This window comes from Melopsittacus undulatus, chromosome 1 (genome assembly GCF_012275295.1).
Source record: "Melopsittacus undulatus isolate bMelUnd1 chromosome 1, bMelUnd1.mat.Z, whole genome shotgun sequence".
Taxonomy (NCBI): domain Eukaryota; kingdom Metazoa; phylum Chordata; class Aves; order Psittaciformes; family Psittaculidae; genus Melopsittacus; species Melopsittacus undulatus.
In genome coordinates this window covers 72,976,575-73,004,369 of record NC_047527.1, presented here as the reverse complement: position 1 = coordinate 73,004,369, position 27,795 = coordinate 72,976,575, and the positions used below count along the sequence as shown (strand labels likewise).

The 27,795-nt window shown below is 38.2% G+C and overlaps 1 protein-coding gene across 1 annotated transcript in view; it reads left to right on the top strand.

The window, feature by feature from the left end:
- The window catches only part of SEMA5A (semaphorin 5A), a 223,148-nt gene that overhangs the window by 125,390 nt on the left and 69,963 nt on the right, over nucleotides 1-27,795 (top strand). The window contains exons 11-14 of the mRNA XM_034062463.1: nucleotides 8,114-8,231; nucleotides 12,583-12,764; nucleotides 15,209-15,352; nucleotides 24,384-24,531. Coding sequence (XP_033918354.1) covers nucleotides 8,114-8,231; nucleotides 12,583-12,764; nucleotides 15,209-15,352; nucleotides 24,384-24,531 — 592 coding nt within the window. The remainder of the gene's footprint in view (nucleotides 1-8,113; nucleotides 8,232-12,582; nucleotides 12,765-15,208; nucleotides 15,353-24,383; nucleotides 24,532-27,795) is intronic.

Below are 27,795 nucleotides of genomic sequence, written 5' to 3'. Positions count from 1 at the left end.
GTGCAGTTCAGTACACTTTAGTACCATGGCAGCAGACCATGCTACAGGCAGAGCCTGTTGTCACACCTGTAGATTGGGTTGCTCAGCACTTTCCACATGCCATGGTTTTGCTGTTTATGAGTTGCCCATGCTTGTTATTTGGATTGACGTTTTTCATGGTGGGGTGGTCTCTCACTGACTTTGGCCAATGGCTGAACAGTTTTGAACATCCTGACATAATCCTGCTGTTTTCAGAAGTCAGCTAAGAAAAAATGGTTTGAGATTTTTGAGTTCTTAAAAACAGTTCCCCAAAAAGCCCTGATGTCTTCATACTCCAGGAGAAAGCAGCAAAGCAGTTACCTTGATTTGGCTGTCCTTGGGGAAAAATCTCAAGGTTTGACCAAGCTATTACCGCTTGGGTATTGCAATTCACAAATGTTTATCCACCTTTTACAGAAGATTGTCAGCATTATTCACTGCAGCTACTATTTTCACTATGAATTTTCCCACTTTCTTCAGAGTTGAGTAGGCCAAGCATAAAGCAGGAATGACTTTTGTATACCTGCTAATTAACTATAATATAAGTAGAATCATTATGAGGAGAAAAATAAGCTGCAGTGTTTGATATTTACTTTGAAGGCTCTATGCATCTGTAATAAAGAATAAGATCTGTAGGAGGGGAATAAAAACTTTCCCCTGTAAAAAGAACCAGTCAGCTGTCTTTTATTGGCAGCTGTAGCCTCCAGAAGCAACTTTGGATGGCAGTAATTTCTTGGAGGCAATTTTATCGATGGTATAATTTGTACTGGTGTTGTCAGTGGATCAGTTCTGAAAGTAGGGGCAATGAAAGGTTGTATCAGTCCAATGTTATGCAATATCTTACCAAGAAAGGTTCAAGAATTGATACTTCTCATGGAAGACAGATTTCATGGGCTGGTCTTACTATAACTACTTTTGTGTAAGTAAATAGCTGTACAAATAGTGACTTCTCTGGTGTAAAAAAAAACCCCAACAATTTCTGGAAAATGTTGAATATTAGTTTTTACATTCTACACTTAAAATATTATTGGGTCATAAGACTGTTTTGCTAAGTAATGTTATCATAGCTATTCCACTGTAAGCATAACTGTTCTCTCCCTCTGCACTCCATCATTTTTATTTTGTCTTCGTGAGCCATCAGCTAAGCAATCTGTATGTATACAACAGATAACTGTAGCACTGCAGTAGTAGAAAGGGTACTGGATTTACTAACAAAAGAAAACAATTATTACAAATTTGATTATGCTTTATTTCATTCGTAGAACTCTCACTGTGGGTGACCCTGCTTGAACAGGCAGTTTGGACTAGATGTTCTCTCGTGGTCCCTTCCAGCCACAACCATTCTGTGATTCTGAGCAATGTTGCCTAAATTATTAATAAGTGCTGATGTGTCCAGAAGAGCTTGCCAACACATGGAATTGAAGTTGCTGTTTTGAAATAATAATTCCAGAATGGTTATTTTTTGATATCCACGTGGATTTCCTTATTTGAAAATACGCAAGGCTAATTCCAATTTAAATCAAAGAAACATCTGTGTCAAAATGTTGGAACCACATGACGAATGATCTGAATTAGTGATTCCAGAGTATCACTATGGATCTGGAGATTCTGGAGAATCTGGAGAAGTATTCTGGAAGAATACTACAGAAGTATTCTGGAGAATCTGGAGAATCTCTGGAACTATTCTCTAGGGATTATCTCTGGGAGTATTCTCCAGAGTCAGAATCCTCATACATTTCCCAGACTGGGATAAACCATAATCCTGGCTACAAGACTGGGTTATAATAACATTTAAAATATAGGAAGTCTTTTTCAGGTATTAGATACACTGGAAAATTATCTTCAATTATTGTGAACCTATGAGTCAGCAGAACCATGAAATAAGCACACTGAAAGTTTTCCTCACTCAAAAGAAGTAGAATATTAGTTCCATACTGGGGAGGGAATCAATTCAAGCTCTACAAATCTGAGGTTGACCTATATTTCTTCCTCTGTGAACACCAAGGTTTTAGCAGAAAATCTTTGTCTGTCTGGCCCATAAAATCCACCAGAGACAAACTATGCATTTACACTTTACCGTACCTGAAATACATGTGTGATCTATGCACATGTGCATTGCATTGTAAAGCACACATTTTTGGCAACAAGAAGGAATTTTTATAAATGAAAAGATTGTTACAGCCTGCTCCCAGTGTATTTCTTGAAGTAGCCTTATGAGGAAGAGGAAAATGTCCTTTCCTTTTAGTCTGAAAAGTTGAAAGAAAACCATATGGTCTTGACTATGTATTTCCAATTCAGATATAATTGCTAGGATATTATTTTAAACAAAGAAGTAAGCTAATAAATAAAAATTTAAAACAGGCATGTGGTTTTCATATGTCATGATGTAATTAATTTCTTTGCTTTAAAAAAATTCCAAAACATTTGAGGATTTCCAAATTCAGTGTAGTTACTGTTGAGTTTTTCTTGAAAGTCACCTGGCATGTATAAAGCAACCTGCTTTCTTAGTCGTCATTTCACTAGGCATTTGATACTTGGCAAGTATCAGATTCTCTGGAAACAGAAGTTAAAGGAATTGGATGGTGAAAAGAAAATAAGGGGAAAGCAAACAAATAAACAAAACCCCAACAAAACCCCCCATGCAAATATGGAAGGTTTTTTTATTTGGAAATACTTTAACATATCACCTACTGGACTGCTACTCAGTCAGACCAGTACATACCCTATGCAACCTGGCTTAGAGTGCTCTGCATTGCACACCAATTGTTTTCTCATGAGAATTATTTTCAGCTCTCATTCTACAATCTTTTTTGTAGACCTTTATTTGAACATATACAGAAAATTGATATCTGAGGTTGGAGTCCACCATTGAATGGAATGTGAGAAAGAGGGCTAGGGAAGGAGAGATGGAGGAGAATATTCTTGATGCAACAGTGTGAGCTGTGAGCAGGATTCCAGGAGTTTGGATGCTTCAGTTTTATGACTAAACTAGGTGGCTTTGAAGGCCATCTGCTCCTTGTAATACACTGAAGTGAAGGTATCTATAGTTGCTTGTGGAATGAGAGGTAACAGTGCCCTTGAAATGTTGCGGTGGCTGCTATCTGGTTAGTCTTTTTAAGGAGTCAATTTGTATGTCCTAAATTGGGGCTTGCTATCTTTATAATGATTTGTTTTCTAGTCTAAAGTTAACCTCAGCATTTAAGTTCAATAACCTAGGTTACAGCTGACTAAAGCATATGGTGGTTGTGTACCCTGTTTACATTTATATCCACTAAAAACACACAGGTCTTTTAAAGATATGGGGATGCCATATGGAAGCAGACATGTCCAGTCTGGGCAATCACTGTTGTTGCTGTTCAATGCATAAACCTGTGGGAAAATCCCCAAATTTGTTGCCACTTAGGTAGCTCAGATTTTCAGAGCCTATTTGCAAACCACAGATTTGCAAGTTCCAGTTTCAGCCCATCAAAATAGCTTTGAAAACCTTAGCTGCAGCTGGGGGTCCCAATATTTCCAGGCTCCTACCTCATAACCAGAGGGCTGGAAACTCTGCCTTGGGTGATTGACATGGATGGGGACCTCAGATGTTGTTTCTTAACAACAAATGGCAAGCCTGCATTCTTTTGTAGAGAGCATGCTCTGAAAATTGTCTTTCACATTTGTTCTAAGTAGAACAACTTGGAAATGCCAAGATTCAAAGAATTGTGTGTTATAAACAACTTTACTACACATATTGTGCATAAATTCCTGATTCTGACTTTGAGGGGAGGTGTTGTGGTTTAAGTCCAGCTAGCAACCCAGAACCATACAGCCGCTAGCTCACTTCCCCTCCCCCTTCCTCCCCCCTCTCCTGGAGGGATGGGGAGGAGAATCGAAAAATGTAGCTCCCATGGGTTGAAATAAGAACGGTCCAGTAACTAAGGTATAACACAAACCACTGCTGCTACCACCAATAATAATAATGAGAAGGGAAATAACAACGGAATAGAATACAACCACTCACCACCCCCTGACCGATACCCAGCCCGACCCGAGCAGTGATCTAGCACTTCTGGGTAACTGCCCCCAGTTTATATACTGGGCATGACGTGCTGTGGTATAGAATACCTCTTTGGTTAGTTTGGGTCAGGTGTCCTGTCTCTGCTTCCTCCTGGCTTCCCTTCTTCCCTGCAGAGCATGAGACTCAGAAAGTCCTTGGTCAGAGTAAACATTACTGAGAAACAATTAAAAACATCAGTGTTATCAGTGCTGTTCCCAGGCTGAAAGTCAAAACTACAGCACTGCACCAGCTACTAAGAAAGAGAAAAATGACTGCTGCTGCTGAGCCCAGTACAAGAGAAGCTGGTAGATTTAAGGCTAGTATTGTCAGTACATGTTGTGAGATTGAATCACACCCAAATGAGGTTTGATTGCCTTGTAGAAATTCAAGTAAGAGGAAACAACGGTAGTCCACACAGAGTGAGATGATTAAAGGCTTTGATTTTTCTTAGCAATACAAGCAAGGATTAAGCAGGATTCTGAATATTTGACATGCATCTTAGTTTGAACTCCTAGGACTTTATAAATTACATGCCTACCATTTATGATCTACATCATTCCTCTGTGTCTTTAGATCCCCTTTCTTCATTGCAGACATATATATATATATATGTATATATCTTCAAAACCAGCAGTAATGAAAACACTGATAGATACCTTTGTACAGAAGTCTATTATCAGATTCATGTATTCATTCAGAAATGGATAGCACAGCACATTTAAAGCATGAGACAGGCTTTTATCTTCATTTCGCTGTTCAAATTTGCAGTGGGGAATCTGTCTTCTGTGAAATACAATAGTAACCCCAGTTCAGTTCCTGGTATACAGTGTCTGGATCACAGCTGACAATAATTGAAACTAGGTAGGCATGACTATCTCAGCAGAAATGATTGAAAGGATCAGAAGACTGAAATATTCTCTCTTCTTCAAAATGCTGTGTATAGGTAAAGGCAGAAAAATGTTTCATTGAACAGTCTCTGAAGATGCACCTCTTGTGTTTATATATTCTCTGAGAAGAAATGTTACATCTCAAGAGAATACCTGTTTAACACTTACAAAATATATCAATATGGGAATATATTCTTCACCTGAAAAGAGATTTTAAAATCTATTTGAAATTAATGGTATCAGGATATAGCTTTTAATTTAAAGTGGGTTTTTTTGTTCTTTGGAGAACACACAATGAATTCTTTCTAGTCTTAAACTCTATGGGGTTTTTAATATATTTTGCTCTGAATGATGTGCATTTCTGCCTTATTTTTTGTCTGAATATATCATCTCAAACGTAACTAAAGTAGAGCAGTTTGCTAGCCTGCTTGGTGATAATTATAAAACTGATGAAGAAAATTACTTACTATTGCTCATTTGCTTTAGAATGAGATGACTTATGGTTCTGTTACTAGTCAGTCAAAATCCCTTATTTAAGTGTTGCATGACTGTCAATAGGCATAGTGAATCATCACAGTCAAATGAATGCCTTGCAGGAGTGACACTCATCTAACTACCTATCATTTACATTTGGTAAAAAATGTGAATTGCCAGTGTAGGAGGAAATTAGAGTTATTAGGTTCTTAAAATCATAGTTTTCACCTGCTCAGTGGACTTTTTCAACTACATTCTGAAAAGACTCAACTAATTTTATCTTTCTGCAGTGCTCTCCAAACCTGGTTGCTTAATGAAATGGTCAGTGTTTACAGAGTGATCGAACAGGCTTTGTCACAGCATTGCAAGGACTTTTCAGCATTTTCTAAACTTTATTTCTTCAATGAAACTAGGATCTGTTCTGATACCAGGAGGTTATATGAATGGTTCAAATAGCTTTTAGTGCCCTACCTATAACTTCTAAATGACTTGTAATGACAGGTACAAACCATTTTGATTTGCCTGAGTGGAAAGTAATGTGGAAACCAAAGCAAAAGAGGAAATGGGCTCTAAGAGCAGAGTGGGAGAAGGATCAGCTTGCTTCCAGGAAGAAGGGAGTGCAGTTTTATGTGAAACCATAGTGGCTTCTAAAATATTTTATGTTTTGATAAAAAGCGTCAAAAGCATAATCACTGCATTTAAAACTATTAACACATATTGTAATGGAATAGTGAAGTTGGAAAAGTGAACACTTCTACAGAAATAGCACAGCTAATGTTGCCAATTGTACATTATGTCAGCCTTTAATTTTGTTTTGTATTCTTTTTTCATAAAACGTGCATTATCAGAAATATTCTGAAGGAGAATGTTAAACATCTTGTCTTACAAATACTGGAAGACTAAGACACTTAAAACTTTCCATAATTTCCATTAATTGTCCTTTTCACTTTCTATATAGTTAAATGGAAATGTGCAGCCTGAGTTACAGAAATGCTAAGTGTTCACAGTTGCAACAGCCATCAGTGGGAACTCTCTTCTCAGCATTGAATTCCTTAAACCAAAAGCTTTATCTTTGAACATGAAGTCTAATGAGGGGTGCCTAGGGAGTTTTGACTATTATGTCTCTTACTCTGTCCCCATTTTGCAGATGGCAACTATCCTTCCACATAATACTGGCAATCCACATTGCAAAATGTACCGTAGAAACTAATTCTTTAAAATTTATAAGCAGTAAGAGCCCTCTGTAATGGTATTACAGAACTGCATACTAGGGAATTAATAAGTCTGCATTTTGTCTGATGTTAGTGTGGAATGAGGAATGCTGGACATAAACAGAAATATGAATAAAACACAGGATTTGTAAGGACAGAATCATGGAAGGGTTAAGGTTGACAGGGGCCTCTGGAGGTCATCTGGACCAACTTCCTGCTCAGGCAGTCACCTCGAGTCAGTTTCCCAGGACCATGTCAAGGCAGCTTTTGAGTATCTCCCAAGGATGGAGATATCACAACCTCCCTGGGCAGTATGTGCCGGTGATTGGTCACCCCCACAGTGAAAAAGTTATTCTTGATGTTCAGAGGGAAACTTCCGCGTTTCAGTTTGTACCCGTTGCCTCTGGCCCTGTCACTGGGTACCACTGAAAAGGGCTTGGCTCCATCTTCTTTGCAACCTTCCTTGAGGTATTTGTACATGTTGATGAGATTTCCTCTGAGCTTTTTTCTTCTCCAGGCTGAACAGTCCCAGCTCTCATAACCTCTCACAGGAAAGGTGATGTGAACAGGCACTTAAAACGAGAATGATAATCCACATGGATTTGAGCTGAACAAGAATGATCACTCTAGCATTTTTTATAATCTTGACAAAATGTTTGAATTTATTATTTTCATGTATAATTTCTAGGTATTTTTACAAATGTTAAAACAATACTATTATGCTTAATTGTGATGGGATTTCAACCTCCTTTCTTATGTATCTTTAACTAGGAAGCTGCAGACCTATTGCCTCAACTGCTGATGCTTGACCTAGCAGTAGCAAGAGAAAACTGTCATTTGATAGTGAAAAGAACTTCTAGTTGCACTTCTAGTGCACACTTCTAGTGCAAAACTAGACTCTGTAGGAAGCTGGCCTATCTCCTTCTCTCTTAACCATTTTTGTCCTCATGCGTCACTAGGAGGGAATGTCTAGAGCAGCATGTGTTGTGCAAGAGATGTGATGGCAGCCACCAGAGCCCCTCTAAATTTACTTCCAGGGATTCTGTAACAGTGCAGAAAACAAGTCAAAGTTTTCTAGAAGAATAGACATTGTCACCTGATTTATAATTCCAAAATGAAAACTGATAGAAAAGTCTAAGAACTGTAACTCCTGAAATATTTTCTTGGAGCTAGCAACATATGCTTTTTATGAATTGCTGTAATTCTCCAGTAATTAAGTACAATAATCAGTCTTGATGTCATACCATGCATGCAGCCGGAAATTCAGGTGTATACTTGAAAGAAATCCTATCTTTGCATAGGCATTGAAATTAATTTCTCTTCTGTTTTGTCATTTCATCTGTGGCAATCCATCCACATCAGGGATCACTTTCACTGTTTTAGGACTGTGAAATATGAAGAGATGCCACACAGTTGTTTAGAGATCTCTAGACAGTACAGAGGAAGGTAAATGGTCATGTTTTCTGGTTGTTTTTCATTCACAGTGCATGCATTGGATCCCAAGACCCTTATTGTGGTTGGGACATGGTGATGAAGAAATGCACAACGCTGGAAGAAAGTCTGAGCATGAGTCAATGGGAGCAAAGCATTACTGTGTGTCCAGTAAGTCCAAATACATTTATTTATTTATCTCTTATAAATTTTGATTCCATGTGAATTTCATGAGAATGAGCTTACATAGATTTGTCAAGCTCAGAAAACTGTTTTTAATGCTATTTTACTCAAGATTTCCCATCGCATTTTAACAGGATATTTATTTTCTATTTCTTATCAAACTATTGATATAACATGATCAATTTATTTATAGTACTTTCCCAGGGTAGTTGTATTTTACCTATAACGTCTGTGTTCCCACAATGAAAGCAAAAGTTCACTAAGACAGAGAGACAAACATGTTTTTCTCTGCAGGATTTTGCTCCATTTTGTACTTCAAAAAATTTAATCACTAATGGTATAACTTTCTCTTTTAGGATCATTGTTGCTAATAGGAAAGGCCATACAACATCTTTCAAAGCCCATGAATTTGAAGGGTGAATCGTATGAGTTAAGTCTCCCCCACATAAATGACTGAAGTGATAATTATAAAAAACTCAGTATTAATATTTACAGTGGCTTAGAACTTTAAATATTAATTTTTAATAGATGTTATATAATAAAAACCAAATAACAAAGTTTGTATCTCTCCTTTCTAATGTGGTTCCAATGTTGTTTTAATATTGATTCTTTTCCGTTACTCCAAAGAGCACTAAAAGAGGATTAAGGATCTTCCTTGAGCTACTAAGCTCTTTGCTGTGGAAACTCATGCTGCTTATCTTTGCTGCCTTCTGCCCATGTGGACAGAGGCTTTCCAACTCAGTTCTGCTTTCTTTGCTAATAAGGACTTCTTGAACTTGTCCCTGCTTGCCACTGGAGCACATGCATCTATTTATTTGTGTTCATACAACATCCATGTTCTATTCTCCATGTGTTTAAGAAGCTCCTTTTAACATTTTATTGAAAGTCCTCTTTCTTAAGCTATGCTTTGTTTAGTGAACTCTATGTAAAAAATTAGGATAAAGTTCTTCCAGCCTTCACTTGTGACATTTACATGTGTTTCAGCAGCCTCATGGACGCAAATCACTACCCTGATTAATTATGAGGTTCTTGAGAATAAGCTCCTGTGTTCTGTCTGTGTTTGACATTAAATAGTATGTTTTTAGGCAATATCTTGTCCAGTGCCTTGAATCCATGCTCTCACATTTTGGCCTAATAACAAAGACTTGCATGTGATTCATTATTTTAGCTCAAATCGGTCTTGAAGCACACAAACCACACTACTTTTGGATGAAATTAAAACAAAAAAGTGCTCCAACTACTACTAGGTATTTGATCCATGGCCAGAGTGAGTCCAAACTAAAGCCCACAAAATAGGTATGGTGCATGTGTCAGATCTTCAATACCAGCTGGTTTATTTTTCAGATTTGCATGCGTGCATACCACTTGCTAATAGAGACATAGTTGTTGTCTCACAGAAAGTCTGGATTCAGTTACTAGTAAAGTCCTTGGCTCTCTGATTGGCAAGTAACTAGATGCATTGTACAGTATATTAATTCCTAAGTCTATGCAGTGTATCATAAATGACTGTTAATCTCAGGCTAAATGTAGTTATGTGGAGGGTTTGCTGGTGGGTTGCTGTGTCAGGAAGTATTACTGGAAAGGGTTGGTTGGTTGATATTCACGTGAACAGTCTGTCTACTGCTTCATCTGAATTCTGGCATTAGCCCTTATTTTCTTTCATATATACAAATCATGAGGCCAAGAGAGGGTTGGTGTGGGACAGAGGAATGATTTAGAAAGCAGAATTTGATTCTATTCTCTTCAAATGGAAAACCAGTTATTTAGTATCTATTATATGACAATTGCATAGGATGTGTCAGTCTAATCAAAGCAGGGGAGCACCAAAGGATTGTTCAGAAATTCGTCTGCAGCTGTGAGACTTATACTGCATATCAGAGATGAAGGGATTTAGCAAGCATCCAAAGGGTTTTTGAAGTTGAGCATATTGACATTGCATAATATAGGGAAAAAAATAGAATTAACTGAAAAATTTCGAATTAACTGTCTAAATTGAAAAGCATGGTTTTACCACTCTTCTGTTAGTTACCTCTGAACACATTATTGTAAGACATTATTGGAACAAATTTGTAAATTTCATACAAACTTTCATTTAAAATAACACTGTATTCTGGCAAACTGCAATTGATTACAATTTTACTTAGTGAGGCTTTCAAATATTTGTTTTTATAGCATTTTTATGTGCTGTATTCCCAGGATATATAAGCCAAGATGTAATGAATTTCATTTTGTAAGCAATTGAGCTATGTGCATCCTTGACATTTGCTATATACATTTATGATAATGTTGCAAGCAGAGCATAACAAAATATTAGAAATCTTCTACTCTCCCTCTTTTGTTTCCAATTGGTTCCAGTATCTTAATTGTTACTAAATCTTTTTAACACTACAGAGAATGTGTCAGATTAATGCATGCATGCGTTTCTTCTAAACTTGGATTAGAGAGAGGCCTGTTTATACGCTAGTTTAGCCCAAAAGTAAAAGTGTGACCAATTGCACTTGAGAAATCTCTGACATTAATTAGGTTAGGTACATAACATCACTAGTTTATGGACTACATATGTCTTAGACTAGCAGTGTAAGAGAGAATGGATTTACTTGTCACTTAACAAGAAATAAGTATTTCCTGTTGTTTTATGAAAAACAACAGCGTCTACTCTGCATGAGCAAAGGTTGAAGAGTTATTTTCAATAAACAGCTGTCAGCAGAATTTTGAAATGATGAATTATGTTGATGTCAGTTGTAGCTGGCACCATACACACATAGCTGTTCTGAGGAGAATCTGTATCTGTGAATAAATCATAAGAAATGTAATTAGTAGTGAAATTATGGAACCTTTACCACAGTGGAAAGAATCAGCCAGCACCCAGTGTAGCAGTGGAAACATGTCTCGTGCTGTAATCGAATCTCTTGGATCTTAACATTATTACTGAAATGTATACTTCTCTCACCACTGTTGAAAGAGTACTAAAAATAGCAAAGGGATACACCTTTTCAGATCATTCATGACAATCTATAGCTGTAGTTCCTATTTCAATAATTAAGCAAATGTCGAAGTGTTACATTCTTACACATTTGATAAAATATGCATGACTGCAGCTCATATGTATTTATTTTTATCTAAAAGTTACTTTAAATGTTATTTAGCCTGCACTTGTTGGTATTGTTGCTTTAACTGAAGGTTTAAAAATGTCATAATCAAAAGGAAAATCCTTTAGTATTTAAGTGAAAAATTTGCCATCATTTCCATGTATGATCACAGATTTTTCAAGATTAACACCTTGCTGAAAGAATGAATCATATTAGGGCCCCATTTTCTTTAGAAATTCTGGTAACCATGGAGGCTGCTATAATTTCTATTAGCACATTTTGTTTCAGCTGGATAGTAACGATTCCTTATGAACATGTGTTATATCTGCATGATGAAAACATTCCGGTCAAGATGAGAATGGTCTGACCCTTCCAGCCAAAGGTTTTGAGAATTTACTTCAGTGGGAGAAAATTCTCCCATCACATAGAAGCTAGGTGCTGCTTTTTGAAGGTGGTTTTAGGAGAGTAATGTTTTAAACCACATTTCACTTTTATGAAGTAGTGTTACATGGTATGTGCTTAGAAAAACTGTTGTCAAAAGAAGGCACTCATCATGGAGGTTTGAATTTGATTCATCCAGGTTTGCTGTTCTGGACTATGATAAAATCACAGGATGGTTTGGATTAGAAGGAACCTTAAGGATCACACAGTTCCAAACCCTCCCCTCCCACTCCTCCCCCAGCTTGAGGAGTGAAACCTTCCACTAGACCAGCTTGCTTGAACAGGGATGGGACAGCCACAGCTTCCCTGGGCAGCCTGTTTCAGTATATCACCACCCTGACAGTGAAGAATTTCTTCTCTATTTCTTCCTTGTCCTATGATGCCTCTTTTTTTTGATCTATATTTGGGGCTCCACACATTCTTGCACATGCTGGTTTACAGTCAGTATCCAGGTTCCCAATCACCCATAAATATTAGGAAATAGGGAATACTGTCATTAGACAATAATCAAGAAAGTGATACTATACTTTCATTTGAATCATTGTGGATAAGCATGGTTATGAAACATAACGAACAGTTGTGATTATTGTTGTTGCTGTAGTGCTGGCATTCAGTGACCCAGATTGGTTGGAGGTGGTGGGAGTTATGTAGCTACAGAAATTATAAGGGGAGCTTGCTGTCTGGAAGGAATACCCCTCCTATGGAGGCTTTTATTGTTCATGTCTCAAGGCCGTACCTCCAGAATTAAGAGATTGTATGAAGGAAATGTCAGGCCTCAGGTAAAGCCTTTCTGTTGTGTTTGTTTCTAGATGAGGAATCTGACAGTGGACGGGCATTTTGGAACATGGTCACAATGGAAACCTTGCACACACAACGACGGTGCCAGTGTTGGCTCCTGCCTTTGCAGAACACGTTTGTGTGACAGTCCTGCTCCTCAGTGTGGAGGTTGGCTGTGTGAAGGACCAACCATGGAGATTGCCAACTGTTCCAGGTACACAAAACAATTTCAGATTCTGGCATTCATGGTTTAAAAGTTTGTAATTTAATTAGAATAGAACCTACCTTTTGAAACTGGACCTGCAACCCACAGGTCCTGTTCCTCTGTGCATGAAACAGCTCATAGAAATGGTCACGGTAAATGAGACGTTAGTATCTCTCTAACTTTGTGGAGAGAGAATGAGGCAGATGCAGTGATTTCGAATGCTGTGTACCAAGCAATACTGTCCTCAGCTAATTCTAACAAAAGCTCAGATGAAAAAAAAATAAAAAATCAACATTAGGTAATACCCGAAGTCTGATTCTTTTTTTTTTCAGTTCTGTAAAACATGAAACTTTTTTCCTGAATGTCAGAGCTCTCCACTTTTTAGGACATCCCATGTCACCATTGTATTCCCCCATTCTGCCTTGGGCAAAGTTTTTTCATTCTATCAGATTGTATCATGACGTTTAGATTTATTACCAGTTTGTCTGCCACTCTGTAGCCACTCTTTTGTCTTCTTCAGGCACATAACCACTCCCAGAAAAAACAGTAAGAACAAATCATTTCAGAGAGACTCAGGGCACTACATATTCTGAACTGCATTAGGACTTCATGTTACTTTAATTGCAAGATGAAACTTATTTTATGGTGCATTCTGCTTATTTTCAATGATTCTTTCTGCTTTTTGTCTCTGCTTTTTTTTAACATCAGAAGCAAATCATGGTAGTGAATAAAACTGATTATCCTTCTGCACAAGATAACTGCAAGCTCTGTAAGTGGAAATAGTCAATTTTAGGGAAATTGTTAAAAGCATAACAATATCAAATATAATATATCAGGAGAATGGTAGAAAAGCATGCTGTGAGATACTGAACAATCAGCTATTAACAGTCAGGTTTAAAAGAGAATTTGGAATATGATTTGGGCCTCAATTCACATACTGCTGTTGGCAGTATCACATAATATTTTAAAATCTTACTCCTGTTAACACTGCTATATTAGTAATTGATTCCCAGAATTTGTGGAGATCCAGATTCTTAGTTCATTTTACTGCTGGGGTCAGGCATTGTATTGACAGATTATTTTTTTTTGTCTGGGTTACCAGTGATAGCTGGTTATTTGTTTCAAAAGCTTTTCTTCTCTGTCATCAACCCTTATAATAATGAGACATCAATATGAGTGAAATTTAAACTGGTAATATTTGTGATAAATTATTTGAATAATCATATAAATTTTATTACTAAATTTAATTAGTTTTCATTGTTAAAGAAAAAAAGTGATTTCAAAATCAAGCAGTGCACTATTTTAACTTTTGCTTTTATGATAAAACCTCAAGAACTCATTATAATTTAGTTTTATTTTTTCCTGATTTCTGTTTGTCTTCCACCAATGCAGAAACTGCAAGCTAGTGATGAAAGGTTTTGGGAACTGCTAAGTGCATATTTTTTTTTGCTTAGGGACAGAGTATGAATGTTTGGTCTAGTATATTTTCCCTAGCATACTGCAGAGGGACAGGGGTGTTCTTTCCAAAAGTTCAGAAACACAAGGTACAGCATGTGAATTGTTACCTGTTTGTTGCATTACAAATAAGGTATTGGCATCTTCTCAGAGTATCCTGTTGGAATTGTGAACTAATACATTTGACACTTACAACTCTTTTATCTTTAGAATCATAGAATCATTTAGGTTGGAAAGATCACAGAGTGCAACAGTTAAGCTAACGCTGCCAAGTCCACTACTAAACCATGTCCTAATCGCTGCTTGTACACGTCTTTTAAATACTTTTAAACATCTCTAGGGACAGTGACTCCACCACTTCCCTGGGCAGCTTGTTCCAGTGCTTGACAACCCTTTCAGTGAAGAAATTTTTCTGAATATCCAATCTAAACCTCCCCTGACACAACTTGAGGCCATTTCTGCTTGTCCTATCACTAGTAACTGGGGAGAAGAGATTGACCCCTACCTCACTACAACTTCCTTTCAGGTAGCTGTAACAAAGAAATAATGTCTCCCCTCAGCTTCCTTTTCTCCAGGCTTTGATCATTTTCTTTTCAGAACAGGTAGCAAAACTTCACATTTTAATCTCCCTAAAAAGAAGACCCATATATAATAACTGGAACAATATGTAATTAAAATTTTTCTTCAGAACTTTTATCCAGGAGTTTGCAGATGGAGTTTACCCAGAATAAAGTGACCAAAAGCAACTAAATAGCTTCGTATCTTTGTACTTTACTTGTGTAAATGGGTCATTTTAGCAGTTGCTGATTACAAAGCATGGAATATGGAAGGATCAGAGCACCTTTATTTTAGTCAAATATTCCTTAAGAAATTGATCACTATGCAGTATTAATTACTTCTACAGAAATATTAATAGCCAGATTCTGCTGTCAGTCACACCTAATCAGCCATTCGCTATGTATAACAGATGACAGAGCCTGAGCTTTTTATTCTACCAGAAATGGAGGCTGGACACCATGGACTTCTTGGTCACCTTGTAGTACCACATGTGGAATAGGCTTTCAAGTTCGTCAGCGTTCCTGCAGCAATCCAACCCCTCGACATGGAGGACGTGTCTGTGTGGGACAGAATCGTGAGGAGAGGTGAGTTATCTTTTCGTTACTGTCTGTTTTAATTTCTTCTGCTCAGCTGTATTCCACAGGACATTTTCTCCTTTACCTGCCACCTTCTTTCCCCTTTCCTTTCACACTCTCTTTAACTCCACTGCTGCACAGTGACACCATTTCCATTAACAAGGCTGGAGGTGTGGAGCAGTTCTTTCATCTTTCACTTAGAGGCATCCCTCCTGAGCCAGCTGAGAGCTCCTGGTAGTGCCAGAGAATTGTGCTGAAGCAACGTGCTGCTGTCCCTTGAGACCCTGAAAATTGATTCTCCTTGAAAATTGATTGTATCATGTTTGAATTGTAACTCACCCAGCCTCAGGACCTGGAATTCAGAGAAAATATAGTAAGGTCACAGCACTATGTTACCGATGCTGTGAGTTCATTTTTTTCTGTCTTAAATGAGTTAAGTGTCTATGCAACATGAAAGGAAGTTTCAAGGGCTTTGTTTTATATTCAATAAATATAATACACCTTGAACTCAAATATCTTTTAGCAAGGTTTCAGTTTGGATTTTGTTTGTTGCTTTTTTTTTTTTTTTAATTCTTTATATATATATGTTAAACCCTCAATAGATGAAATCAGCTCAGATTTTGGTTTCACTATTGCTGCTTTGACACTAGGCTGAGTATTTTTGTCACTAGCTCAGAATGTGAAGTTCAGGCCTCTGATTCCATTTTACATGCCCCTTATGTCTCTAATTTGTAATTGTTAGGAATGTTAACAGGAATTGAATATCACTTTAAATCAAACTAGAATATATTCAGATAAACTGCAACTGTTAGATGCATTATATTCTTTTCTGAGGCATGCCAAAAAGCTAGATAGCAGAAGACTGGTGTTAGAATTTGGAGTACTGTTGTCATCTGTTCAAAGAGATGTGTGTGAATACATTTTCTCTCCACATGCACTTGCAGCTTACTTCAATATTTCTATATGCATGATTTAGTATCCGATGTTGCTGTAGGATGAAAACAAGATTCAGTAACCTTTATTATGAGTTTCAGTGAGGGTTTTAATTAAACATACACTCTGATGACAAGATCCTATTGAAGGGAAGGTGCATCACACACTTATGTATTAACAAATCATCAGGAACCTGGTTTTTCTAACTCTAAAGGTAAAGGATTGTAATCACTGAACAGGTGAACACTTCTTGCTGTTTCAGAACTGTAAATATTTATCATTTCATTGCATAGGGGAGCATTTTGTTATTTTGTAAATTGCTTTTACAGGTTGCCCAACCAGAAAGCCATCACCATGAAATTTAGATTGTATTTGCTGTTATGTAGCTCTGTCCAGCTTGAATAACAGTTACTGATTTTTTTGAAGTGAGAGGTCAGTCCAGAGGAGGACACAGTGAGACTAAATATAGAAGAAAAGAGTTTAGTTTGAATAGACTTCTTGGTTATACATAACCATAAGCTATGAATGCTAGTAGTTCATGAATCTTTGTTCATTTTAAGTTTAACATGGAATAAAAGTCCGATAAGGGTTTTAAGAGAAATATGGAAAACCATGATGAATACTTCCATAATTATAGGAGAAAATGTCCAGTATTAAGACAATGATAAATGATCCTTAATCCAAGATGAAATAAGAGCACCCTAGAAGGATTGATTTTTGGTGTGTAACGGCTCTGAAGGAATAACAGGCTTATGTTACTTTGCTTTTGTAGCCTGCAGGTTACTTGTCCTTTCCCTCTTCGTCCAGTTCAGCAGCAATCTGGGATGTATGTGCCTGTGAGTTTATGACAGGATGACTTTTTCTCTTGTAGTTCCTCTGTTACCGTTTCCTATCTCTTTGCAAAACCCTTCATTCACCCTCACAAACCCTGCACCTTCCTCTCACTCACCAGCTTGCTCACAGGTGACCTTCCTACCTCAACCCTGATTTTGTTTGCTATCTATGATGTGTGCTGGTATTTTTATAATTTATAAGTTTATGTCCAGAAGGTATGGTATGTGGAATTTTGTCATAAGATTTGTAAAGCAGCTAGAGGAATGAGGCATCGGTTATTTGCCAGGATTTTTGTCAGTCTCAAGCCAAATACTTGGATGAATCTCTTCAGAGCTGTAAAAAGCAGAGTGTCCTGGGAAAGCTGCCAGTCAGGACCTATCCCAACACCCCCAGCAGGGGAGCAGGGGTAGCCTGGAGATTGTGGCCAGATCAAAGAATCTAAGTCATGGGCAATACCATGGCCATGAAGCAGGTCTGAGGTCCAGCTGGGAAGCCAAGCCACAGACCAGGATTAGGGTCAGGTTCAGCAGCCATTGGCAAGTCTGTAGCAGCAGGACCAAGGCCAGAAGCCAGTCTACACACTGAAGTCTAGATCAAGAGGCTCCATAGTGGGACAGAGACAAGGTCCAGCAGCACTTCAGGCAGAGGTTGACAGTCCCTGGCAGAGCGTATATACAGCTCTTGGGACCATGCAGTGTGGGTAGAGGTCCCAGGTGAGGCTGTTTGGGAACATTAGGGTGTTGATGGTGTCCTCAGGGCTCTAATAGCTTGTAGAGAGTTTTTTCTGTAAGGGCAATGGAGTAGCAGTATTTACAGTAATTCTAATTCACTGATTTGTTTTTGTACTGCTGGAGCTACATGTGCACCAAATGGAAGCCGTCCCTTTGAGAACTGAGCCCCAGTACATTTAGGCAGGCTGAGCAGGTATTCAACATGGAGTAACTCCTAAGAAACTTAATTTTGTATCCCAAGTACCAATAAGCAGCTTCTCAGTTTTTCTCATTTAAATTAATCAATGCTTATAAATAGCCTAAAATTTTACTTCCTTAATGGCCCAGCTCATAGGTAAAATGGATATACGTGTAGGCTTTGTAAAAACTAGAATTAGTTGGTTTACATATTGTGTGCTTTTGTCTTTATAAAAGTACATATTCATGTCACCTTCACGTGTTCAGGGAGCAAAAATACAGGATTCAGTTTCTGCAGCCAGCATTGTGTCAAATTTTGAAACAGCTTTCCAAAAACACAGTGATTTCAGTAGAAGTCCAGAGCATAACTCTATAGAAAGCAAACTAGGAAAAAGCAGCATATAGCTGACATAAATTCACCTGCAGATGTGAATGCATATTTTTTCATACATTAAGAGCTAAATGTTTGTCTAGGTTATATTTGGGTTACCCCATGAAAGCCATGATCCTAGCATGGGTAATATGTTAGGCAGCTCTGTGCTTGCTGGTCAGTCCCCTGAAATCAATGTCAATATTTGCCAATTTAAAGTGTTGCAGATAAGTTAAGCTGCTGCTAAATGGGGGTGAGGGGTAGGAGAGGGGAAGAAACACTTGAGAGGTAGCAATAAAGACTCATATTACAAAGCAAATTTGCTTTGTAGAAACAGGTCAAAAGTGCGTCCGATGTGTGTTTAGACAGAATATGGAGAGTGAGTAAAAATAGTATTTTAACAAAATTTGCTGATCAGATAAAATTATTTTGTAGTTAAAACTCCATGTGGAAGATATCCTGATTAATTCCTTAGGAGCTTAAAATTTATCTTTTTCTGTGCTAGAAATATTCACCAGATATGCCGGAAAACTCCCTATGTTTTACTTTATAGTCTGTAGTAGCCTGTCTTGGCTTTTTCATTGAGTGAAAATATTTGTCCTCTCCTTTCTGTGGAAATTGCTGTGGATGTGGCCTCATGAAGTCTGCTGGTCCTACCTATACAGAAATGAGGGACATTAGAATGAGAATTCCTTGCTTTTAGTGAATGTAGTTATAGAATCATAGAATAGTTTGGGTTGGAAAGGACTTTAGGATCTTCTAGTTCCAACCCCCCTGCCATGGGCAGGGACACCTCACACTAAACTATATCACCCAAGGCTTCATCCAACCTGGTCTTAAACACTGCCAGGGATGGAGCATTCACTACCTCCCTGGGCAACCCATTCCAGTACCTCACCACAGTAACAGTAGTTTCTTCCTTATACCCAGTCTAAACCTCTGCTGTTTAAGTTTTAACCCGTTACCCCTTGTCCTATCACTACAGTCCCTAATGAAGAGTCCCTCCCCAGCATCCCTGTAGGCCCCCTTCAGATACTGGAAAGCTGCTATGAGGTCTCCACGCAGCCTTCTCCAGGCTGAACAGCCCCAACTTTCTCAGCCTGTCTTCATATGGGAGGTGCTCCAGTCCCCTGATCATCCTCGTGGCCCTCCTCTGGACTTGTTCCAACAGTTCCATGTCCTTTTTATGTTGAGGACACCAGAACTGCACACAATACTCCAAGTGAGGTCTCACGAGAGCAGAGTAGAGGGGCAGGATCACCTCCTTCGACCTGCTGGTCATGCTCCTTTTGATGCAGCCCAGGATACAGTTGGCTTTCTGGGCTGTAAGTGCACACTGCTGGCTCATGTTCATTTCCTCATCTTTTATTACATAGGAAAAAAAAACCCAAAGAAAAAAGCGTGGTGAATCAGAAGTGGAAAACCAAATTGGCTGCAGATGAAGAGTAAATATTTGAAAGCCCTAGAAATTTTGGGGGGTTATAAGACAATTAGAAGCAGTAAATAGTGTCACCTTTTTTAGTGCACAGTCTTCAGCAGATATTCAGAGCTTTTGGGCTTCTTTCCATGAGAAGGAGGAACAGATCAAAGTTATGTGCTGTTCATCGTAGCACTTCCTGTTTCTGAGCAGTGTGAACAAGCCCTGTCCCATTAGCAGAGCAGATCAAATACCATGAGTCTTCGGGCTTGCTTGTGCTCCCATGGCTGTCTTATCTGCTGGGAAGTGTGTACTCCCATCCTTTTTCTTTCTTTACTCCCTCCTCTTCTTCCACAGAAGCCCCTAAGAGAGCATGCCCTGGCCCCCTCAACCGTCCACAATTTCCTGGGTAGGGATTCCTGTGAATTCAGCAATCTGAATCCAGGAAGACATCTGTGTGCATCATGTGTCTGCCTTCAATTAAAGGAATCCAGCATTCCCATCAACCTTTGTATAGTGTGTGCTTCCCAGTAAGTCACCAGCTAGTAGTCACCTACCACATGACAGTATATTGCATAGGAATGGTCAGACAGTGAAGGAGAGTTTGTTTTTCTTAAATACATGCTAGTATAATATAGTTCAAACTTAAGAACTATATGGTTGATTTAAATAGTATCTCTCTGGAGATGTTACACATTTTTAACTGTCATGCAGTTAGCCTGTGGTATTCAGTGCCACATGGCAACACTAACATAAATTGATGTGTTACTAAAGGTTGAGATCTTCATAGGAACAAGAATTAGTAATTCCAGTTGTACTGGAATTGCCTGGAGTAAAAATGAAAACATTAGTGTAGGAACTAGTGGTTGTGGATAAACTGGACTTCGCCCAGTATGACAGGCATTTGAACTTGGATTCACTGCAAGGGAAAATGGGAAGGGTCACTGTACAAACCCCACATTTCTTGAGACTGTTTTCCCTTCTGACCTCAGTGCAGTTAGGTTAGGGGAGAGGACAGTGATTTCATAGATTCATGTTTCTTGCATTGCATGTTTTGTTGGATTACTGTAAAATGTTAGCCCTGTGGGTCCTGAGAACAAAATTAAGAGGGGAAGAAAGAGCAAAAGGGAAAAATGGTTGCTGAATGACTTGAAATGCAGCCAAGAAGAGATATAATGAAACTTGGCTCAGAGCCCCTTGCTGTAGCACAGCTCTCAAAGATCAATTGCAGGGATGTCTCTAGCTGTGAAAACATACCTGGTGTTTTCAGAGGCTGGTTGGCTGAACTGAAAATAAGATTCTACTTGTGTTCTGTGTTGTTTGTTTCTTTTCCTTTTTCCGGGAAAAAAAAAAAAAACCCAGCAAAACAACAAAAAGAATAAAAGGAAAACTTGACACTCACTTCTGTTGTTGACTTAAAAAAAACCAAAACCTAAATTGAAGTTAAGAAGCTTGCATTAGACATTTGAGGGCTTTTTTCAGTTTCATCTTGTAGTTGTAACTGCATCTTTAAATAGCCTTGGTTAACAGAACTGCCAACCTTTGAAGTGCTTACTGTGTCAGTTAGGTTTCTTTCTGTCTTCCGTTTAAGTATAAAAAAGCAGGTGATAGGGCACGTTGACACTAAAAGTGGCACTGTATAATGTTATGGGTGTCATATAAGTGAGATTTGTCACACCTAACTTCATGTGTATACAAATGTGGGTGCTTATGTATGTGTCCAGTGACTTGACTACAGAAGCTGTGTGGGAAACAGCAATCTAAACTCCCACGACAGCCAATGGAAGTCTAGTTAACATAGGCTGTGGAGAACAGGGTGATTTGTCTCCTACTGCTGTATATTCCTAAATTTGGTCAAATTAATCATTCTAGTCTCCATAGCTTGTATTGACAAAATTTCCATTGACTGTAATGGAGCTTAGATGTCTGTCTCCCACATAGCTTCTGTAGTCAATAGAGAAAAATCAGTATATTGAAGGCCATATTTGTATGACCTACATTAGACATTCGCTTTAGGGTGACATAAATCATGTTTTTAAAGGGTTTATTTGCATGAACTGTTACTCAAGTTTAGACGGCTTTCTTCATTTCTAAACAGTTACACTGTACATGCCTGTATTTTAAGGTGTGATGAGTCCCACCCTTAATTTTACTTTTTGCATGGCTGAATATTAGAAATTCTCAACTTCATGGCAGACTTGCTTTATCCTATGTGTGTATGTCAAATTAACTCATTTCACTAAATAAATGATGATGTTACATCTATCTTTCATTTGGTGCTCATTCTCAAAAAATGGTTACAAAGACAAACTATCCCAAACATTCACACAAATGGCTGCATGGGACAAAGAATGTGTGCAGCTCTTGGAGTTTTGGGGGAAGAATATCCAGGTGCAGAACATTCCTGTGCATCTTTAGTGTTGGCGTATGTGAACTGTGAATTGCAAATATTGAACCTGCAGAAGGAAAAAACCCATAGCTTATGTATAAGCTTAACTTTAAAAACTTTTATCCAAATCGTGCACTGAAGAATTCTGAGAAAGAAGATTCATAAGTGTTGAGGATTTGGGGGGTTTTATCTCATTTTACTGGCAAACAGAAGACCAGGTACCAGAATCACAGAATGGTTGAGGCTGGAAGGGACAACCACAGATCATTGCATCCAACCTTCCTGCTCAGGCAGGGTTACCTAGAGCACATTGCTCAGGATTGCATCCAGGTGGCTCTTTGAGTATCTCCAGGGAAAGAGACTCAACAACCTCTCTAGGCAACATATTCTAATGCTCACTCACCCTCACAGTTCCTTCCCATGTTCAGGTAGATCTTCCTGTTGTTTAGTTCATGCCGATTACCTCTCATTGTATCATCTGGTACCACCAAGAAGAGTCTGGCCCCATTCTCTTGACACCCTCCCTTCATGTACCTAAACACATTGATCACATCTTCTTTAGGCTGAATAGGCCTAGCTCCCTCAGCTTTTCCTCATATGGGAGATGCTCCAGACCCTTATTCATTCTAGTAGCCCTTCTCTGGACTTGCTCCAGTAGCTCCGTGTCTCTCTTGTACTGGAGAGCCAGGCCAGTAGAAGCTGTTGGAAGTTTCCTCAACTATACAGAAACACAAAACCAAATGTCACTCCCTTATTTACTCCACTCCCAAGCTTTTAAATTTTTATGGCATTTGCTCAGACCTAGGGACATATTATAAATCATAGATTCTGGCATATGTATTAAACCTACTTTTGCATAAAACACAGAGAAGCAACTTGGTTTGTTTTTTTTTTTCCCATGTAATTCTGATTGTGCAGATTCCTTGGTAATTAAGAATTAGAGCTTGAGGATCCTGGGTCTTTCTGAAACACAAAAACAAAACTGAACAAAAAAACAACCAATAAAAAAAAGAGTGGTTCTTGTTGAAAATCACAGAAGTTTATCATTTCTCTTTTTGTAGAAAATGAATTTTTGAAGTATTTGAGTCACTCGGGAGAATGAAAAGTGATGAAGACTTGTTAAAAGGACACGAAGACAGTGGAATTTGGATGGCTGGTGTAAAGAATGAGGAAACATAGTAACAGTTTGATTTGTGAGTTCAGGACAGTCAGTATTCAGAACAAAAGCCACCCAGCCACATCCATAAAATATTAGAGCACTCCTTCAGGGTCATCTGTTTTCTGAATATCTGTCATGGCTTTGCTTTATCTGAGATAACAGCTTGGCCTCTTCAAGAGCCTCAGTCACATTTTCTGGTGGCCCAGACCCTTCAGATGTGTTTAGAGTGTCCTTACTAAACAGCAGATACAATGGCTGGAGTTACTGGATGGCACACTCAAAAACTCATGATTCTTAGGTTTTTACAAAAAATTAAAAAACTAGAAAGATGGGACCCTCTCACATGTCTGAATGTTTTGTTACAATAATGACAGCTCATTGTAAAACATTTCTGCTTCCCCCAAGAACCTAATAGACATCCGAGTCAGTTTGCAGCACTGGGAGATCCTGTAAAGATTTTAATAGCTAAAAACACCCCTTTGGAGATAAAGTAATAACATTATGAAAACAGGACAATTCATTATACCTAGAATCAATGTTTTAGCTTTGATTTTACCCATAAAAGTGGAGACACTGTGGAAAGCAAAAAGCTCCTCTGAAGAGTAGAGCAATGGGTCCTAATCAGTGCTTAGCTGGAACTGATAAAAGATTTCCCCATAAATGGTTGCCTTTTGTTTGGTCGACTCACTTCTGCTCCAGATGTGTAACCACAACTGTTTTTAATAAAGCAGTTGTCAACCTTGCTTACATGCTCACAGTGCAATAGCATGTTTGCATTGCATGGATTGTATAAAGTCACTGAATAAAGCAAACAAATGCTTCACCCACGCAATTATAGCCTAAAAAAAAATCTCAACTGTTCAAACACTCTGTGCAGTGTGACAACTGTTAGTTCAGTGCTTTATGAATAGAGAGGGGCCCTTTGTATAAAATATTTTCCTGTACAAACATTTATCTGAATAATGCAAAGAGGAACTTTTGAGGTAGGTCTTGTCTTGGTACTAAATAGATTTTTTGCCTTTTCTCGCAGGTACTGCAATGAGCATTTGTTGTGCCCCCCTCATGTGTTTTGGACAGGCTGGGGTCCGTGGGAGCGCTGCACAGCTCAGTGCGGTGGAGGGATTCAGGCACGGCGTAGGACATGTGAAAATGGTCCTGACTGCCCTGGCTGCAGCGTGGTAAGTAACTGTCATCTTTCCCTTCAGCAGTTACCTATAGCCATATGCCATGGAGGTATCTCTGTCCATAAGGCAGCTGTGTAGGTCTGTATGCTCTACCCTGAACATGCGTCACCAGAGTGTGTTTGTCTGTGTGTTGCTTGTGCGTGCTGAAATTCACAGTTCATCAATAAGAAATATATATAATTCAGCTTTTTCACCCTATTATCTAGAATATGAGCTTCCTGAGGCAAGGTTGGTACGGATGTGGATGTGTCCTTGGTAGGTTTATGATGTTTTTTATTTTCAGCACATAGGAACTCTTGTTATGAGACCAGGACTCCAGTGTATCAGGTCCTGTACAGCACAGAAAAAGATAAATTTAAAATCTAAGTACATAAGCAGCTAATAATTGAATACAGGGAATCACCAGGAAGTGATGAAGTAAGCTTAAAGAGTGATATTCATCTTAGCATGGCAGCAGCCTAGCAGCTGTCAGGCTTTGAAGCTATAGTGGGATGACTTTGAATAAATAGAAATGCTTTATGGATACCCAGCATATGAAGAGAAACATATGGAAAAGCATATGAGGCCTTTTTGTTGTATCTGAACAAAGCTAGGTGGTAGGTTTCATGTGGTGGGAACATTAAAAAGGGACATTGCTTTCTTGAAGGTGAATGAGATGATGCATAGTAGCTAATATATAGGTGGAGGACAGAAACATTGTGGAGACATGTAGAGAGCAGCCTGACACATTCACTGCAGTGTGCTGGGAAGATAACCTCAGTATGAATATTCCTGCATGGATAACACTGTCAGAACCAAAGCAAAGAATATTATTGCAGGGCAATGAGAAACTTCACCAAACCATTAGCGTGTGTAGATGAATATCAGAAGATGAACCTTGGGGTGCTGTTTCTTGGTAATCTGAATTCTAGTGGTAGATTGTCACTGAGAGGGCATTGTGGGTGAAAATTTGAAGTGGCCAAAATTGCAGATGACAGATTCTGCTGGTGAATGACAGATGGTGGTGTTAACCTCCCCAGTGACCAATAATGAACGCAGTTCGAAGGAAAAAATGAGAGTTTGCGTTCAGCCAAGTTGTGCTTAATGGCCAGGCCTAACGTTATACACCAAGAAACATTTACTCAATTTTGTTTAGAATATTAAAGAGGTAGAAGGAAAAGACGGGTATTTTTCACATATTAAATCAATTTTTATATGCCTTCATTTCAGAGAGTAAGCTTAATTATGAGGTTTGTCATCGTCTGTGGTCTATTTGTTAGACTGGCAGTAATTCAATACTAAAGAAAGTATAATTTATTAGCTTTTTCTATTTGTAAGGGTTTGTGCAGGATTTTTTCCCATTTGTTCTCTTTTTAACATTTATCCTGGTGGTGGAATTGCATTTTCATTAGATTGAAAATGTCCAACAGGTTTGTTCTTGTCTCAGCTGAACTTTAAAAATGAACCTAATAACTTAAAATTATAACAAGTTTTCCAAAATATTTGTCTCCCCCTGATGGTACACAAAGAAAGCAGACATGTGGTCTAGGTCTGTTCCTGACTAGCACAGAAAAGAGCGCAGTCTAAAAGTTTTCTGTCCTAGTCATCTGTATTTATCCCATACTAATGTCTGTTAAAGAAAGACGTATTTGATTTGCCCATAATCTTCCCATGTCCTGAAATGAAAAATGCAGAGCTGTAATTTTATCGGGAAGCTCCATGAGGAGGAAAAACTTTAAATTTCTTCATTATAACTGATTTGAGATTAATGTTACTTGTTCTGTGATTGACTACAAGTCTTAGCTCATTGTCTCTGTGGTGTCACAGAACAGTTACCAGTTCAGCTGTAGAAATTCTTGTTTGTTTGTTTGCATTTATTAATTAGAAAATGATTGCATTGACGGTTTAAAAAAAAAAAAACAACAAAACCCCCTTAGTTTTGGAGTACGTAGTTGTCCTGCGAATGTCAATCAGCATAAACAGAAACCAGCCTCAGGTTTGCTATAAACTTGTGTGTTCTTGTAAGACAAAGGACTCTGATATAGTCTGTGTTCTGTTTCAGTGAATTGAAACCTGGAAGTTACCTGCCTTGAGTCAAGAGTTTTGCAACCATAGTTGGACCTTGTCAATAACTGTACCTAGAGAAGAAAGTACTTTAGTTTCTCTAAGAGTTTGTTTCATTAATGTAGGAAAGAGCAATGTGAAATATTTTTATGCATTCTTCTAATTGGTGAAAGGATGAAATATTTATATTAATAAAATTCTAGTAAATGCGGAGCAGGAATAGAAAAACTTGTTTATTCATAAGAGGTGGTTCTGCTTCAACCAAATTTTTGGTTTTATTGTTGTAGATATATATCATTTGTTACTAGAATTATTTATTATTGAATAAAGGAGAAACTATTAAGCCTTATTACTACAATTTTCCATCTTTACTGGTTGTAGTGCAACTAGGCTTAGGAGGTAAAACCTTTTATTCTGAGTATCTCAGATCACTTTTAAAGCTAAATAATCTCAGGAAAAGTTGCAATGAAAGTGGTAGTAATCTGCCCTGTGTACCAGATATCTGGTCTACAACAAAAGATATTATGAGACAGACTTTCACCAAGTGAATTAAAGGTGTAGCTGAGAATAGATTTTGGGACTTAAAATGCAGTTCTCTGTTTCAACCATTAGATGATAGCTTTAATCTAAAGAGATTCTACAGGTTTCATTATCTTCAGTGAGGAGAGGATGGGAAATCTTTGAATGGCATCAGTTGCCACAGACCTTCTGCAGCTGTATAGTTCAGAGTCTGTGGTCTGTAAAGTCAAGGCTTGTGTCTTGGAACCCCTTTCAACTATGCCGATTCTTTGGTTTTAGAACTGTTTTTCAGTGGGGGGTAAGGGAAGGAAAACAGACACTGTTTTTATAATGCTTAGGAAAGTAAGTCTTTCAGCTGTTTGCTAGGGGACCAGATTTTATGTCATAGGAGAGCCTACCTCTTCTGTTTTCCAATCTGCAACTAGGCTATGAGACTGCAGGGTAGCCAATTCTATTTAGCTGTTCTTATGTTGCAGCTTTTACACTATTCATGGCTGTTATCTGTGTCTGTCTAATGATTTATACCACATAATTTTTACTGAGCACTTTTCCTTCCTTTTAGTTTGGTTGTATTGCTCTTAGTCCGTAATATCACAGCAGGCAGCTACTGCCTGTGTTCTGCTTTTTGCATGTTTCTCAACATTTGGTTCCTTGGTTTTATCCGTCTTAGAGCAGAAATCAACCAGGACACTTGAA